At 37.9% G+C, this 17,062-nt stretch overlaps 1 protein-coding gene across 6 annotated transcripts; it reads left to right on the top strand.

Annotated features, from left to right (window-relative positions):
• The first annotated feature begins 331 nt into the window (after positions 1 to 331).
• On the top strand, positions 332 to 6,558 carry LOC140931094 (uncharacterized). Of its 6 annotated transcripts, XM_073380841.1 has the most exons (10): positions 339 to 805; positions 900 to 967; positions 1,127 to 1,235; positions 1,703 to 1,779; positions 2,163 to 2,291; positions 2,796 to 2,992; positions 3,406 to 3,475; positions 3,636 to 3,725; positions 6,147 to 6,176; positions 6,218 to 6,544. In XM_073380841.1, the coding sequence occupies exons 5-10, from the start codon at positions 2,181 to 2,183 to the stop codon at positions 6,245 to 6,247; spliced, it is 528 nt and encodes a 175-aa protein (XP_073236942.1). In that variant the 5' UTR covers positions 339 to 805; positions 900 to 967; positions 1,127 to 1,235; positions 1,703 to 1,779; positions 2,163 to 2,180; the 3' UTR covers positions 6,248 to 6,544. The 6 variants fall into 6 exon arrangements, with proteins under 6 accessions (XP_073236941.1, XP_073236943.1, XP_073236944.1 ...); XM_073380838.1 differs by having other exon boundaries at positions 335 to 805; positions 6,147 to 6,544; XM_073380840.1 differs by lacking the exon at positions 3,406 to 3,475 and having other exon boundaries at positions 332 to 805; positions 3,635 to 3,725; positions 6,147 to 6,558.
• The last annotated feature ends 10,504 nt before the right edge of the window (positions 6,559 to 17,062 follow it).

Here is a 17,062-nt window from a genome sequence, read left to right as displayed (position 1 = left end):
CTACAAAAGGCAAAGCAGGATCTGAAGACTCGTATTCTGGATTAGCCAAAGCGTTTTCTTTCCCATCTTCGTTCTCAAATTCCTCATCGTCGTCGTCTTCTGGCTCCATATCATAGGCGCCTTCCTCATCTTCATCTTCATCGTTCTCATTCTTGTTGTTTATATCTTTGTTTGGGTTTTCATCCTGTTTATCTTCATCTTGCAAATTTTTATCACTAAAATGAGATATAACCCAATTTATAGATTAAACCGAGCATGGCATTGACGCCAAAAAACTCACCATTGCTGGAGAAAATAAACACAATGGTGACAACTTATTAAAGGAGCCGTGTCACATGCATTGCGCATGCTCGATTCTTTGAAAAGTGTTCAGCCCAACAAGAAATCAAACTGACGCGAACCCTCACAAATCAAGTGAAAATCTGTTTCCATCGTCGCTAATCGGTGTTCGTTTTGTATTTTATCTATATATTTAAATTATTTAGACATAAGGCTTTCGTGTTACAGTAATTTTTTGGAGAATTGTGGAAATCCTAAGCGCTATTTAGCGCTCCAAGCGAAGGATGTCGGCTCGAGGCGGTAAACGCTACGGCAGTGGCCGTAGGCTCTTGTCACCTGGAAGCTTTGTTAAGAGCATAGAGAAGAGATCTGACTCTCGGAGTTCGTGGCTCAAGTCCCATGGAAGGATTTACGTCCGCCGTGACATTCTGGACACATTTAAAAAGCTGAAAGCCCAGTGTGTCTTCTCCACCGACACTGCTTTCTTGCAGCATTTGTTGTCGTTTGAGATGCGAAGGCAACAAAGGTGAGAAAATAAGACTTCTACATTAATATTGCTTTTTAGTCGAAGCTGCAACGTCGAATCTAACTACTTGTTAAATATTACTTTATTTTAACAGTTTAAAAGCCAAGCAAGCCATGAAGAAGAGTACGGAAGAGTCAAGTGCAGTACAACAACCCCTAGCAGGTAACTAGATGCACGAGATCGATCTGGAATCCCTGTTCAGGGACTTCTTTTTTATGTGAGCAGTGCATGTGGCCGGAACATTTAATGGACACAGTCCATCGGGATTAATTCTGTTTTCATTGAAATAAAAGTTATAATATGTTGTATATTGTTTTGCAGATGATTCTAATTTGCACACCTCGACCCCTGTGAAAAGAGGCAAGTATGACGGTTCTGTCATTGCTCCACCAGTGGAAAGTCCAGTTGCTGGAATGGCTTGTGACAATAGGTAGGTGGTCATTTCGGTATTGATTTTCTGTTTCCATAATTATTTCACATATCTGTCTCGGACATAACGGTGAAGGAGCAATTTGAAGTTCTTCCTGTGATAAAAATTTTAGATGCATCAGGTTTTCATTGAGTGAATGTCTGAACGTTCAATAAATCATGATGGATGAGGAAGGTTGAAGTATGCCGGGAGATTACGTTAATAGTTTTGTATTAAAACCATAGAGCACCCAGCCTTGAAATACGTTTTAGGTTGTGCTTTTCTTGTCAACTTTTTTCTCATCAATTGAACCAAACCATCAATGGGTTAGCTGTGTTGTCATTTCCATATTCTTACCAAAATTTCTGCTGTTATTTACAACTCATGCTTTTTGCCTGTGGGTTTTCAATGCTTCCTATTTATCAGTGAACTCAAGTAGTTTACTTTGTATTTTCTAAACATACTAAACTATTTTCCTTGTATTCTAGCTCATGCCTTTAGACAGATATTCCACTCACTTGATGTCTGGCATAAGTCAAAAGGAATCCGGAAGTGTCTTTAAAATGTGAGTTAGAGTTGATATTATATTAATTTTACAGTGGCCACAAAGAACAAATTTAGTGTAATTCTTTCTAATATGTGACTCTGTCCCATGTATTGGTAAGACTCTTTCCTATAAATAGAACATAAACATACATTGTGTTGTCACTTGTAAATACGCCCATGTAGTATACTTCACTGTTGTATATTTCCAGGATAATCAAATCATATCTTTAACCAATGGGCCAGGAATGGACTAAGAAATGTTGTTAACATAATCTGTAGAGAATTAAATGCTCAAAGTTTGACAATGATGATTGGACTGTCAATGTAGGTTTATTTTTTTGAGTCGTTGCATTTATCTCTGCCAGAGAAAAAAATTTAAGGCTTGTTATTGATCTTCTGTAGGTGGGAAGTGCAAAGGGGATGGAAAAAGTGACCCTTTGGTCTGACCACATTGTTAGACACTTTTGGCACTGTTGCAGTCTGGCATCTGAAGTGGAAGGCAATGAGCTAGAAGCTCTGAAGATATTGAAGGTAATTCCAATTTATCATCTTTTTTAAAGTAATTAATAACAGGGTTGTCAGTAAGAGGTGATGGGTCTATGTGGCCCCCAGCTACACTCAAAGGAAAATAGAAGAAAAATGGAACCAAACGAAACCCCCCGTTGTTTGATTCTCTGCCTACTTATTTTATGTACCCAGCAACTTGAAATCTTAGTGACAGGTCTGAATTTTTTTTTTCTGAGACTTTTTTGAAAATTATCACATTATATTATATCAGGCTGTAAACACTTTGTTTCTTCACAATGTTTTAGGGTCTGTTTACATGGAGGTGGGGGACCTCGGATAGGTGAGGTAAAATGTGGTGGGTCACCCCATCTATCAAATTAAAATGAGATATTATATGGACAAGCGGGATACTCCACCAAAGCGGGTTACCTCACCTACCTGGGGTTCCCTACCTCCATGTAAACAGACACTATGTCATTATCATCTTGTTATATCTGTTTCAATGAAATTTTACTATTATGAAATCAGGATACCTGGATCTCACTATTACACCATGTGTGCAATCAACATGAGTGGGCTGATGGCCATTGTGACCACAAGCCAATCACTGAGGAAAACCACCAGCTTCCATGGTTTGACAGGAGATCCAAAGAGTTTGAGGCACTGCAAAAAATTATCCTGGATCCTGACCTTCTTGAAAGTTTCAAGTACTACACCAGATTCAGGTATATAAGGGGAACCCTGTTTTCATAAGAAATACTAAATATATATCTTATTTCAATACGTTGGTTTATTCAAATATAATGTTCAAAGAAAAAATATTTTGGTTTGTATTCCTGTCTGCTTGGTCCTTGGCAAAAGAAATGTATGGAGGAAACTTAAAAGAAGAATGTGTTAATGAATACTATGTCAATAACTCCAAGCAGCCCCATTCCTTGAACTAAGCTCAGTAACGTTAACGTTGTCAGGCTTAGGCAAGGGTTTATTTTTTATTGCCACTGTGGACCTTGTGAAAACCTTCTTAAGGTGTTGGCCAGCCCCTAAGTGCCTTTCTATGTCAAGCTCAATTCATTGTCCTTCTTTAATTATTACATGTATATTTAACCATGTTTTTCAAAAATATTTATGTTACTTTTAGGCATACAGGCGCATTAGAACGAGCCAACTCTCTGTCATTGATGTATGCCAGCAAGAGAATTTCCTACACGGAAGTAACGACACTTCATAGTTTTAAAAGTTCATAGTATTTATAAATTATTATCTCTAGCCTTTAGAGAAGCTCAAATTGTTGTATACTTCAAAAATTTGCCCTGTGTGAACAAAGATCTCATGGAACACTGTCTATTTTGATCAATTGTTCTTTTTAGGAAGAAAGTCTACAAAGCAAGAAAACAACTAGCTGCCATTGACTGGAACTATCACCTCGATATTCCTGAACAAGAAGATGTGCTAGGCGAGGTTTTTTTTTTTTTTTTTTTTTTTTTTTTTTTTTTTTTTTTTTTATATTTGCTTTACTTAACCCAATAATTACAATATTGAACACTGCTTACACTGCTTACATTATTTACAACATTCATACCATACTTACAATACTGACCATACTTATTGCTTACATTGCTAACAATACTACTGTTTTCAAACATTATTACATTTCGTATGCTTCAAGTACACAGTTGCATCAGAAGAAACTTATTTAAGGATAGTTGGCGTTATTGAGGCAGGATAAGCTACGGATGAAAGACATAGAGAATATCAGGGGGCGTTGGGAATAGCGCCATGGTAGAAACGATAGTTTCTACGTGATGTCGTGTAGGAATGACCATTGTTTGGGCAGAACATTGTTTGCTTCTGCTTGTGCTTGTATGTTGTAAATTGTCTTTAGGTGTTTGAGAAATCCTTGCAATAGAGGTATAGCTTCTTTTGTTTTGCAGAGCCAGATATAGTGCCTGGCAATAAGAAAACAAAAGTTGATCTGGCGTTGAAGTTTAGAAGAGTCTGATCTCAGGCCTAGTGAAACAGTCATGTCTGCAGAGTAACTATCGGGAATAATTTGGCAAAGTTTTAATCGCGTTATGATGCTCTCCCAGAAGAGCGCCGTTTTGGGGCAGGACCAGAAAAGGTGTACGAGTTTTTCTGGTTCTTTTTTACAAAAGGAGCAGTTGGAGTTTTCTTTTACTCTTATCTTAGTTAAGAAAGCGTTTGTTGGTATTCTTCTGTGCAGCAATTTAAATTGAAATTCCCTGAGTTTTATGCTTTTTGTGATTTTATGAGCTAGCTGGTAGGTCGCACCCCACGTTATTTCGTTTTGACCTAAGTTGCAGTCTTGATTCCATTTTTGCTGGCTTGTAGTAGGGGGGGGCACTTTTCTTTGTAATTAATTTGTCATACACCAACTTGCTTGCTTTTTGGGCTTTCATTAGTTTTGTCGAAAAGCTTTCGTAACTATTACCTTCGTTTGTGTGGTCACCTTGGTTGAATGTGTTGCATAGCTTTTTAAGAGCAGAAATTATTCCAGTATGCCAAGGGTTGGACCTTGATGTCGTATTTGTTTAAAAGTTCTGGTGGAGTGAGGAATTTTCCTTCTCTGTTCCTTAAGTGCTTAACTTTTGTGATGCCTTTACGATACCATTCTTTAAAGAAAATAGGGCTGTCGTTAATCCTTACAAGTGAGTTGTACCATATGCCTTGTTCTGAAAGCTGGCTCTCTGATGTTATCCTCTCTTCAAAATTGATTTCTGACCAGATTAGGAGAATTTCCTTTAAGAAACTGTCTTGCGTTTTGAAGATATTAGCTATGTCTATCTTATTAAGGTTGCTTGTGAACGGTAGGGTACACTCAAACTTTTTCAGTTCAAGATCTAGAAAGAGTTTCCATTTACCCTGATTATCTGTATCCAGGTACTTTTTTATCCAAGTGGTTTTTAGCGCTTTATTGAAAGATAGTATGTCAATCATTTTGAGGCCACCTGCTGGGTAATTGTTAATCATAATATCTCGCTTTATTTTATCGCCCTTTCCGTTCCAAAGGAACAAGTAAAAGAGCTTGTTAATCTCGCTAATTATTTTTTTGTTTGTGCACAAGGGTGCCAAGACGTACACAATTTGAGAAGCTACTAAGCTTTTCAGAACAGTGATCTTCCCACTTAAGGTTAATCTACGGTATTTCCAGTTGCTTAGAATATTGTTAATTTTTTCCAGTTTTTCCTTATAATTTAGAAGTACAGTGTTTTCAGGGTCTGTCGTAAACCAAACGCCTAAAGATTTTACTTTGTTTGTTTGCCATCTGAAATTTCTTTCTGGAAGAAGAATTTCTGTTTTTCCACTATATGTTCCGATCCAAATTGCTTCTGTTTTTTTACTGTTGAGTTTGAGACCCGAGGCTTCTCCAAAATCGTCAAGTGTGTTGAGAGCAGCTGAGAGCGACGTTTGTGAACCATTCAATATTAAGGTTGTATCGTCTGCGTATTGACTTATTTTAATTTCCTCTTGGTTAACGTGTATTCCTCTGATATTGCTGTTTCTTTTAAAAGCCTTGGCTAAGACTTCGACTGAAAGAACAAATAGATATGGAGACAACGGGCACCCCTGCCTGACCCCTCTTTCAATTTTAAAGAAATTGCTTGTCCAGCCGTTGTTTAAGAAGCAGCTCTCTATGTTGCTGTAAAGGCATTTGACCCAGTTTACAACACTTGGGCCGAAACCGAAGTATTGAAGAGAATTTATGATAAAAGGCCATTCAATCGTGTCAAACGCCTTTTCGAAATCAAGAAATAATAATAGCCCTGGGATATTTTTTTCTTTGGTAAAACGAATAACATAGTCTATTAATCGTATGTTCTCGCCAATAAACCTGCCTTTCATATCCACTAGCTAGGCGAGGTTGCTGTGACCCGGAAGTACAACCAAAGAACAAAGAGTTGGAATGTGAAAATTGTAAAGCAGGCCAAAGACTATGGTTATATTTGGATGCTTCTGGCTAAAGTGTTTCGTCTACGTGTGGAGGATAATGAAAATATGCAGAGGGCGGTCCCAATGGAAGCTGATGACCCAAGGAGGATAGCCCCTTCAATTGCTGTCGTGCCACCCCCACCTTCAAGCGAGCTCTTTATTCAGCCCAGCAGCAGGTTTAAGAAAAACTAGGAAACCTGATGTAAAATATGTAATAAATATGGAACCTTTATGTATTCATGTGCAGTGTAAGAAAATATTCATCAACGAAGGACTGTCATGTATGATGCACAATAAGCAACCATGGTGTTTTTGACAATAAATTGACAATAAATATAACCTATGAGAATTGCTTAATAATTTTAATGCACAATATGTGAAACTAAATAATGCAAAAGTTAACCGAAGACAAAGGATTGGTTAGTAAATGTAAATACCGGAGTAGATTGGTCCTTATTGAACTAGCTGTTGGAATCCGTTTTTGTGAGTCTAATTATCCATATTATAAAATTTGCTCGCACTGCCACAATACAAATAGAGCTGTAATGCTATTGTTTTCATGGGGCGATATTCACAGGGGTACTCAATCCAGGACAATTTTTTTTTGAGGGGGTGTGGGGTTGGGGGTATGGCATGAGGTTGAACAAACAACTGCAATTAAAAATTCCTTGTAGAAACCTATCAAAAAGTTATTTCCATTTTAGCGAGGTTTGAACCCCATGTACACCCCAGTTGAGGAAGGGTAGTGCTCTCGAATTTTCCATACACAGCATAAAGGGCATACCCTTCTTTTGTGTTTTCCAAGGTAGCCTTATTCTTCAATTATATAATGACGATAGGCAGCCTTTCGGAAGGCTCTGCTGCTATTATCTTGACGGTCGTTTCTGATATCCCCTGAACACTTTATACTTAATTGTAAATAATCAGGGTCCAGGCATAGCTTGTGAAAACGTGCGCTAAGTGAGACACAGTCTCAAGAATTACAGCACCGGTTCTCAACCTCCTGCGACATTCTGCGGCAATGTCAACATTTGCACCACTCAGGCACTGGTTCACTTGACCTTGCCATAGATGCTGTTGGTGGTGGCCTGAAAGATGAGGGCCCACCTGAAGCTGATGTTCCAGATATGCTCTAGTCTGAGGCTGGGGTGAATGCAGGTGTAGATTGGGCAGGGTTCAGTGGTGCTGGACTTGACACTTCAGGGGGGGGGATAGAGAAAGGGAAGACGGTAGAGCGGCATCGTCATTCTCATCTTCTGGGTCCTCCTGGATAAGAAACATATCTATATAGTCCATGCTGCCCACTCCCCTCTGTAGAGCTCTTGTAGCAAGTTTTTTTTGCTAGCTCCTCATCCAGGGTTTGGATAAACTCCTGTGAGGTTGAAAAATAGTGCAATAATTTGTTAGAGTAGCTGGACAATTACTTTTTATTACATTCTGTCGAAGCTTGACACGTAGATTTTTTTAAGAGCGTAATCGACGAGAAAATAACTAGTAAAAAGGGGACTTCCCTAAGAAATCTTGCACACTTCAGAACATGACACACAAACGAGACACTAAAACAAAAGACAATTTGCTCCATTTAGGGGAAGCAACAATCAACAACTTGTACAAGGGAAACTTACTAGGTAAAGGAATAGCAGATGAGATTTTTAAAGGACTATCTTTTGTGCCATCGACTATGAATTATAATTCAGTATTGTACCTTCACTCGTCGATTTTCCATGTCCCGTTCTTGCTCCTCCGTAAGACCATTATCTGGTTGGCCTGGCGGTCCTTGCACGAATCCCCATCCTTGGGATGCCACGGATGCAGCCTTCACATGATAAAAAAGAAATCGCAAACTGTACTAGTACTTCCTACTAGCGAATTTTAGACCTCAACCGATCTTTGTTTCCCCACCTCTCTGTTCTTGCAAGGCTTTCGTTGACTGCACGAACAAGCCTCTCCGCAGTAGCGACCGGCTGTTTTGCAAGGACATCCAGTCCTTTTTCTTCCTGCTTTCGTAGAGCAAGTGCTTGTACACTGGCAAGAGTTAGGGACGTTGTCCTGCGCAAACGGGAAGGAAATAATGTTGACTAGATTTCGCGCAATCGAGTGGAATAAACTGCGGTATCCAGAAGTCCAGGAAGAGTAGAGCGCGAGTCGCTGACTACAAAAGCGGCAAGAAAGTTGTGGCTAAATTAATACACGGATACATAACGCAAAAGAGCGACTTTGTTCCGAAGAAAGGCTCATTTCTGTAAAAGGTTCTAACGACAATAAGGAATCTCGATGAAGGTTTCGCAGCGCGAGTCGGCTTTTCGCATGGCGGGCTCATATAAACATGGCCTTGTTTACATCATTTGCATCTGTCAAATGCAAGCATGCGCAGTAGCCGTGACACAGCCCCTTTAAAGTTATTATCAAAGCTGACCTCAGTAATTTACAGGCAATTAATTTAAAGTACGCGCCAGCTGTACATTGGACGATACTTCCAAACACTGCTGGGTCTTAAGTTCACTCTAAAGCCAGCAGGTGTACCAAACGTGCTAATAAAGCACGAAAAAAAATCTCAAAACCCTTTTCATTATAATCAACGATGTGCTCTGCGTTGAAAAGCGACGACGTTTATTTGATGAAAGAGCATCAACAGCAGCAGCGGGAAAACATTTTGAAACACATTTAACATAATTACAGTCAATTGACTCAGTGTAATCATCTAATCTATAATACCATGATTTAACTTATTCAACATTGCACGAACAACCTACGTTTCTGCCTTACCTTTCTCGGAGATCATTCACAAGATCATTTGTTTCATTGTCATCTGCTGCAACTGCATCTCCGTTGAATGGACTAGCCAAGCTGACGGCCAGCAGTGCCAACAGAATTAGAGTCTTCATCTCCAAATCTTCGTGACTGCTGGTTCTTGGAAACAGGTATGTCGCGCTTTTATACGCTTTGCATTGATCGTAAATATCGTGATATTTTGAATGAAAAGATTAATTATATTCACAAAACAACAAAAAAAGCAACAACGACAGCAAAAAAAAAAAAAAAAATCAAATTTCCTTCTAAATTTAACACCGCGTTTGATTCTAAGCTCCTCCGAAAATAATATTCTGAGGATTTATAAGTAAAGCTAAATATCAGCCACAGTAAGCCAATAAGTAAATATCTCCTTGACCAAAAATGTTTCCAACAGTAAATGTCGTCTTAAAACTTGTAATGACTTGTAATGACTCTTGTTAAAAAAAAAAAAAAATATATGAACAAAGATTAATTTAAAGGCTCTGTTCAAATTTTAACAAAGCAAGACTGAGTATTATTCATGGTTTTTATGTCTATATTCCTATACCTAGGCAACTTAAAAAGCAAAAAAAAGGGGGCAAACTTTACCCTAAGAAATTGATTTTAAATTTTCACTCTTATTTCTTTTAAAAATGAGAGATACGATATCAAGGTTTGCGTGAGGTTTTGAACCACTTTACCCGCGGCATTGAGGCTTTTCTACAGTCAGTAGGCGAGGGTTTGCGATATTTTTTCTGATTTAATTGTTGCCTTTATTATTTAGGTGTGTATTCATCGTTTCTCCTTTTAAGTACCTCCATTAAAAGAAGTTAAAACTAGCAATGCAATCTAGAATGTCTCTATATTTTCAGTTTATTTCAGTACATACTGATGTAATTTCTTGTATTGTACCCACCTGGACTAGCCCCTACGCTACCTGGGGGCCAAAGTAATGTCATTAATCAGTTGAAGTCTGCTAAAAAAAAACCTTATTGTTGTTGCTTTTATTACTCTTCTTCTTATCATTATTCTTCCTCTTCTTCTTCTTAATATTATTATCATGATTATTGTTATTATCATCTTTATTAATAGTATTTTTTTAGTAGTAGTAGTAGTAGTAGTAGTAGTAGTAGTAGTAGTAGTAGTAGTAGTAGTAGTAGTAGTAGTAGTAGTAGTAGTAGTAGTAGTAGTAGTAGTAGTAGTAGTAGTAGTAGTAGTAGTAGTAGTAGTAGTAGTAGTAGTAGTAGTAGTAGTAGTAGTAGTAGTAGTAGTTTTAGTAGTAGTAGTTGTATTTATTGTTATCGTTATCACAGTTGTTGTCGGGAAGTTGAAATACCTAGCTTTGCCATAAAAAAGGTTGCCTTTGCACAAGACAATGTGCATAGGATTTGGCTTAGTCTTGTCGGATCCAGTTGACAGACCTGTATTTGTTTGATTGTTACTGTTGTTGTTTGTGCTTGTTACCACACTCACATTTTCAAGCAATTTTTAGTGTTAATAGTAAATAAAGATTACCAATCTACTCTTTCTTATCGAAATACGACTGTTCAATTACAAGCTGGTTGCTAAATTAACGTCAGGCAACAACAATTTATTTCCATGATTTTCTCCCTTAATCAGTAACGTCCATAACTACCCGCTAATAACGCAAACTAATAAAGACAATTCGCTGTAATAATAAATAAGTTATATATAACTTTAAGATGCAAAATAAATCAAAATGCTTTTTCGGAGGTTTGATTATAGAGGATCCTGTGACGTCTCGGATAACAAGCGTTGAAAGACATTTTATTTTTTAACTGCACATCCTTTTCTACAGCTACTGTGAAACCACTGATCGTGATTTGCAACAAATAATTTGTGATTTTTTCCCCCCTTAGGCGGTACTTGTAGAGGAAGTTAGTTAGAACGTAGGGGCGTATACGCACAGGAAGGCGTAGTGAAACAAGTGCGGAAGGCGCAAGACTCTAGGGAGATCTGGGGACATACTCCTCCAGAGGATTTTTATTTTTAGGGACCTTGGAAATGCCATTTCCCATGATTTCCAGGGGGAAGTTTCATAAATCATAGTATGACAAAAAAAAAAAAAAAAACGCTAACTATTTAGTAACTCTTCAAAACTGCGTTCGGCAGCGCAGGTTGACACAGGATAGGTTAGCAAAGTGGCAAGAGCGACATGGATCCCTGGAAAGAACTGGGGGCTTTTGTGATCAAGTGTCCGGTCGACCAGAGTTGTGTTTTCTTTTTCTCTTTCTTTATTTCATGACTTTCTTAAAGCAAAAGTAACAACGAAAAATCACGTCCTCTTCTCTTAAATCGAGAATTCTAGGAGGCTAAAAAACCTTTTTAAATATAATTTGATGAAATTGTTAAAAAGGGACTTATCCTCTGTTGGTTGGTTCCCTTTCATTGACCTTGTTACTCACACCCCGGCTAAAGAAGTCGCTTATTGATCTCTGGGCCATTTAATTCATTTACCAGTCAAATTTTTACTGAACTGAGCACCTTGAACATGAGCTCATAAATTCTGACCCGAAATGACTGCATTTCACGCTTTCATCAAATCGGATCAAATTCTTTTGTGGACCTCTCAGAAAAAGGAAGAAAATGACTTCAAGGGTTCAAAAGGTAAAGTCTTTGTATTACTATTCGTGGATTTCGATCCATTTCTTTATTATTTTTTGGCTTTTCATTTTGTTACTGTGGTTGTGATGACAGGGTTTTGAACCCATATTAAAATGAAGAGTACAATATTCATAAAGTCTTTTTTTAATAAAATAGCAACAATACAAGCGAAAAAGTCTTGCATGTGTAAAGGTCGCTTTTCGTCAAAAAATCTATAAATAAATTAGTCAAATAAAGAAATAAATAGAATGAAAATATATATATATATAATTATCATTTAGTTTTTTGAGGTACGCAGTTGCGTAAGGATGCATTCAATGCATCTGCTAACAATATAATCAAATATCGGAAAAGTGTACTTAAACCAAGAAACTAGCAAATATCACTTTTTAACTCAGTACTGAATATCGGCTGTACCACGAAGCCATGCATTGACTTCTCGCCACATCAAACATAATTAAAAAGATGTAAAGCAAAGAGGAAACACTTAAAATTGGTCGAGCTAGTCAAAGTAAATCTCCTCAACTTGTTTAATTAAAGGAGCTGTGTCACGAAATTCAGCCAGAATTAGGTTATTGCAAAATGCTCTTTAAATTGAAAGAAACATAAAAATAACCGCTTAAAACGTTAAAGGAAGGTTAAAATAACGCAACAGAAATTTCAACGCGATTTTATTATAATTGTTATTAGGGTTTTTGGAAACTGTTCAGCCTAACAGTTTTTCAAAGTTTAACTCTGCTGTTTGCAGCTTCAAAAGTAATGCTCAGAGGACATATTTGTTTGTCTCTAATCTCTGATTTTGTCATTTACATGTGATTTCTTTGCCTACTTTCAGTTCCATAGCGATTGAGGGCGAGTAATTGGCAAAATAAAACAAAACGAACTGGACTGCTGTGACACAGCCGCTTTAACGACTACTACAAAAAACAACAACAACAACCAAAAGAAAACAACAACGACAACGAACAAAGTTAGAACCAAAGTTAGCGTACCTAAACGGTAAAACCACGCTATGCTCATGTAAGAATACTATCATTTTTCATATAACTGATCTTTTAAAAGGAGTTACAGGTACTACAACTGTTCAACACTTGAATTAGAACGACTTCTAATAAATGAAGAATTGCTATAGAAATCGGCGTCCTTCCTACAATTACTCTCATTCCCCTAAAAGAGAAAACAGAAATTGAAATTAAATTAAAAGGCCGGGATTTTTTCCTTTGAAGGTTTTTCTTACCCATTAAGTTATCTCTGTATGTGTCATGCAATGTTTATAAGATCATGTGGTCCAGTGAAGTCAGAAATTAGGTGTAAGTGAATATGATGAGCAACATAAGCTGTTGAAAAGAACCTAAAAAATACATGCTTGACCGAAAATAAAAACCTGATCTTTGCGTCGACCGAACGTAACAGCTCTAAACATAGGTCAGGGTATGATTCCCGGTCAAGCCTGTATTGTTTCAGATTCTTTTTCGACCGCTTAGGTTGCTCCAATTGCGAGGATCACGTCCACTTTCATCTCTTCATCCGCAGTTCAATATATGATTTATACATTCCAAGTCATAATGAAGTTAATTTGCTCAACCTGCTATTGACCGTGATACAAATAGTAAAACTAAAATACATTGTTTCTCACCGGCAGTAACTTATACCGGGTGGACAAACGCTTTAAACTCGCCAGTCAAATTTTGTCGATTCCTGTTACCAATAAATTGAAATGTGAAATAGTTGGAGTTATGGAGTTATGAGTTGAATTTAGATTAGATATCTTATTCGTAAGGTAAAATCCAAACAAGTGACATATTGCAAAATTAGTCTGACATAATATCAGCCGCAATATTAAATTTTTCTCTTTTAATTTTGCCGATGCAGATCAGGGACGCTAATTTTTATAGCAACACCAATGTGAGAGTCCTTCTTATATAACCTACTAAGTATTTGCAAAATTAGAATTAAAAAGTAGGAAGAGTTACTACGTTTACTTTCTTGTCAGTAAGGATAAACAAAAATGATTCCTGAAGATCTAAAAAGGTTGGATAATGTGGATTATGATTTATGCACTAATATTCACTAACATTATTGTTCGGGTCGGTTTCTGATCACTACAATAGACCCAGGCCGTATGGTTTCAAGGGAAAGTACAGAAAGTACGAAATCCGCGCCGAAACGATGGCTCTTTGCATGATGTTCTCACAGAAAACAAAGTGGGCAAAAATTGACATCGGGTCTCGTCGTTTTTTATTATTTGTATAATTCAATCATTTAAAATGCTAAAGTTACATGTATTTGGATCCCTCGATACTTACAGAACTTATGAGGAGTCCCAAAACAGAGCAGCTGTTGATCTCCGTTACTATATATAAGCCAACGTCAAGGAGTTTTCACGATCCCGTTTATTTTTAGCATTTTAGAGTACTTTACAGATGCAGAAAAAAAAAAATAATAAATAGCAATTAAAATACTTTTCCTGCCTTCAGTTTTTTAGCAGGTGTGTTAAAGGGAGCCCGGCTATTGGAGACACACTCCTGGCACCAGTAATGCCACGAGAACGGGCCGGGAAATACAGTTATAACATCTCAACACCCACAGGGCTCACAAAACCAAAATATCAGAAGCAATATCGACGCTAATATGTCTCTAGTTAGAGTTGTCGAGTGAGAAATCAGTATACAAACATCTTGGATAACACAAGCCAAACCGGGCTGTTTATTGTAATACTCTTTCTGGCTCAGTCTGAACTAAGCCACTTGAAGGGAAGTTGTTTGAAAAAAATGATAATGAAAATAAGACATTTCTTACGGGAAGAATCGAAAGGATTCAAGGGCACTCAGTATCGATTTAAGGTTTGACGTCCAAAAAAAGTGATTCACATCTGATTTTGCCACAGCTTGTGTCCCTCTTGTTTAAAATATTATACCGTGAAATATTTTGATCGATGAGGGCATTTTCTGCAATAACAACGTTCGTTCCCTTCTCTCGCCATAATTCAAGATGGCGTCACATAAAATCGCCGTGAACAGCCTGGAACTCGTAAACCTTTGCGAACACTCGTTAATGAAACACTCATCTCCATCAGAACGTTTCCAACGGAGAAACCTATTAATAGTTCCCCTTATTCCGGGAAATTTTTCATTGAAATGCCCGTATACTAGCCTGCGTCGCAGACACCCTAAACCGCCTCCAATAGTCTAGACCGACGCGTGGGACGGTTGCAACACATGCTACAGGAAGATGGTGTTGTCCATTTACATCCCAACCGGAATATCCAGAATTTCTTGGTAAAAGGAAAGCGCCCAATGGCAACTTTATGTAGAAGAATACTTTTCAAAGGATAGGCCTCTTTGGGAAAATACAATCCTCGAGCAGATATGTTGAAATGGAACGTTGGAGAAATATTGCAATGGAAAAAGGGTTCAATATTTGACAGTATTTGACATGCTTGCAGAATATTAAGTAACAATATTCAAGTAACTCATCGACAATTATTGTTTTTTGTAAGATATCAGGCCATCTCTGTAATATCCGGACAAGGATGTTCTTCGTAATGATTTACGCATGCTGTTTCTTTCCGGCTCTTTCTAAGGTACGAAAAGGAAAAAGCTATTTGAAAGACCAAAAAAAGGTTTTTCTTACAGAAATAGACCACGAGAATATGCAACAACAACAACAACTATAATCTTTAATTTCTTAATTACGTTTTACAAGAAGTGCACTCAGTGATAAATTAATAGGCTATTATTAATAATTGCTTGCGATCCAAACAACTTTTACTTGAGAAACGACATGTGAAGTGTTACTTTTTCCTTTCTTCATGGTCTATTTTTATTATCGATGAAAAAGAGTACAATTTCGGACATACGTGTTGGCCTCAGCACTTAGCTAAAGAGGCTTGAAGTGTAGGTTCTCAAACTTCATGAAATTTCGGAAGTTGTTATAAAACAGACGCTAATTTTGGGGGCCGTGGGTTGAGCATTTTTATGCTTAACGGATGTCGCCGTTTGATTTTTACAGGATCAACATACTTAAAAAATGTCGCTGCAAAGAACACCCCTTTGTAACAGACCCAGTGAAACCCTACTCATTGGTTTAATTCAGTCTACCCAGTGATTATTTGTTTCTACCCGACTGATTGTTTGCTTTCCCGTTCACTTTCTACATTGTACAAAACTAGTGTATTTCGTTGTTCATATTTGTTTACAAGAAGCAAAAATATAAAACATTTATTAACATTGACAAATTAAAAACAAAATACAGAGGGTACAGGTTATCAATCTCACATTAAAAAGAGCAAGCCGTTTAGTTCTTGTCGCTACAGAAATATGTACAAGCTGTTCAAAGTGTTCATGTAAGGCCTTCCCCCTCCCCCCCTCCCTTTTATGGGAAGAACACAACTAAACAACTAAGAAGAAAACCCAGAGGAAAAAAAACCAACCCAGTGACGTTTTAATCGAGAGCCCAGTGATGATATAGATTCTACTGGATCTGTTACAGAGGGCTGTCAAAGATATTAAGGCGCAAGGAGGAGATCAAGGCTCAATGATGAAGATTTAAGTCCTGTTAACCATTGTTAGCTATGCGCTTGCCTTTGGCTCTTGTAACCAACAAAGATGCAAAAAAATAGCAAGCAACGACGAAGTGAAAGAAATTGCCAATGAATTTCAAGCAGAAGCAACTTAAGCGGAAGATAAGAAAGGCTCATGCCAAGGTAAAACGTGTTATTATGTCATCCACCCGTGGACCCGGTGGCAAAATTAACTTTAACGAACGGTTGTCAGTTGTGAGTGTTTCTTTATGGAAAGTCTCCAGTTTAAGCGAGCATCTGACATCACTTTAGATAAAGGCAGAGGTTGCATTACAGATGCTAATCAGCAAAATAGAATGATTTTAAAAAGGAAGCAATTTTCATTAAGCTGGAGCCACCTCAGATGAAGGCTCATCTGAGCGTGAATTTATAGCAGAAGCCACAGACTCCTGTACAGTGGCATCTGCTCACTGGTGTTTTCACCAGTGAGGACACTGACCCCGAGGCAGACTGCAGATACACGTGCACCATAAAGAGAGTCAAAGACTGGATAACTGCTTCACATACTGCTTTAGCTATATCCTGGACCATAGTTGAACTGGGGTTAACTATGGATGGTGATTTCAAGGTGGGTGGGGATGATGTCGTGGCAGTTGCATTGGTGTGAAGCTGGATGTAGATGTTGAAGGTAAAGAGTCCTGTGCACACACGCCTGACGTGGGAAGCCAGAGGGCCCCAACCTACGTGCTGTCATTTTGGGACATAAAGGACGAGGCATTGTCCGATGCGAAAGCAAAATAAAGACAAAACAAAACAGGCAGCGGTCAAAGCAAGGCCAGACCCGATTACTAGGAGTGGCCTTAAGAGGCCAAATACAAAAACAATACAGGAGCACATGACAACACAGACAAACAACGTATAAACAGCG

This window comes from Porites lutea, chromosome 3, assembly GCF_958299795.1.
Source record: "Porites lutea chromosome 3, jaPorLute2.1, whole genome shotgun sequence".
NCBI classification, from domain to species: domain Eukaryota; kingdom Metazoa; phylum Cnidaria; class Anthozoa; order Scleractinia; family Poritidae; genus Porites; species Porites lutea.
Note: the sequence above shows the minus strand (reverse complement) of the source record. Positions and strands in the feature narration are given on the sequence as shown.

Bases quoted from the DNA above. Each gene is read 5' to 3' on its own strand.
- LOC140931094 (XM_073380838.1), top strand. From the start codon at position 2,181: ATGGAAAAAGTGACCCTTTGGTCTGACCACATTGTTAGACACTTTTGG. The intron at 2,292-2,795 runs GTAATTCCAATT...TTATGAAATCAG, and splicing joins AAGCTCTGAAGATATTGAAG to GATACCTGGATCTCACTATT. The intron at 3,726-6,146 runs GTTTTTTTTTTT...TAGCTAGGCGAG, and splicing joins AAGAAGATGTGCTAGGCGAG to GTTGCTGTGACCCGGAAGTA.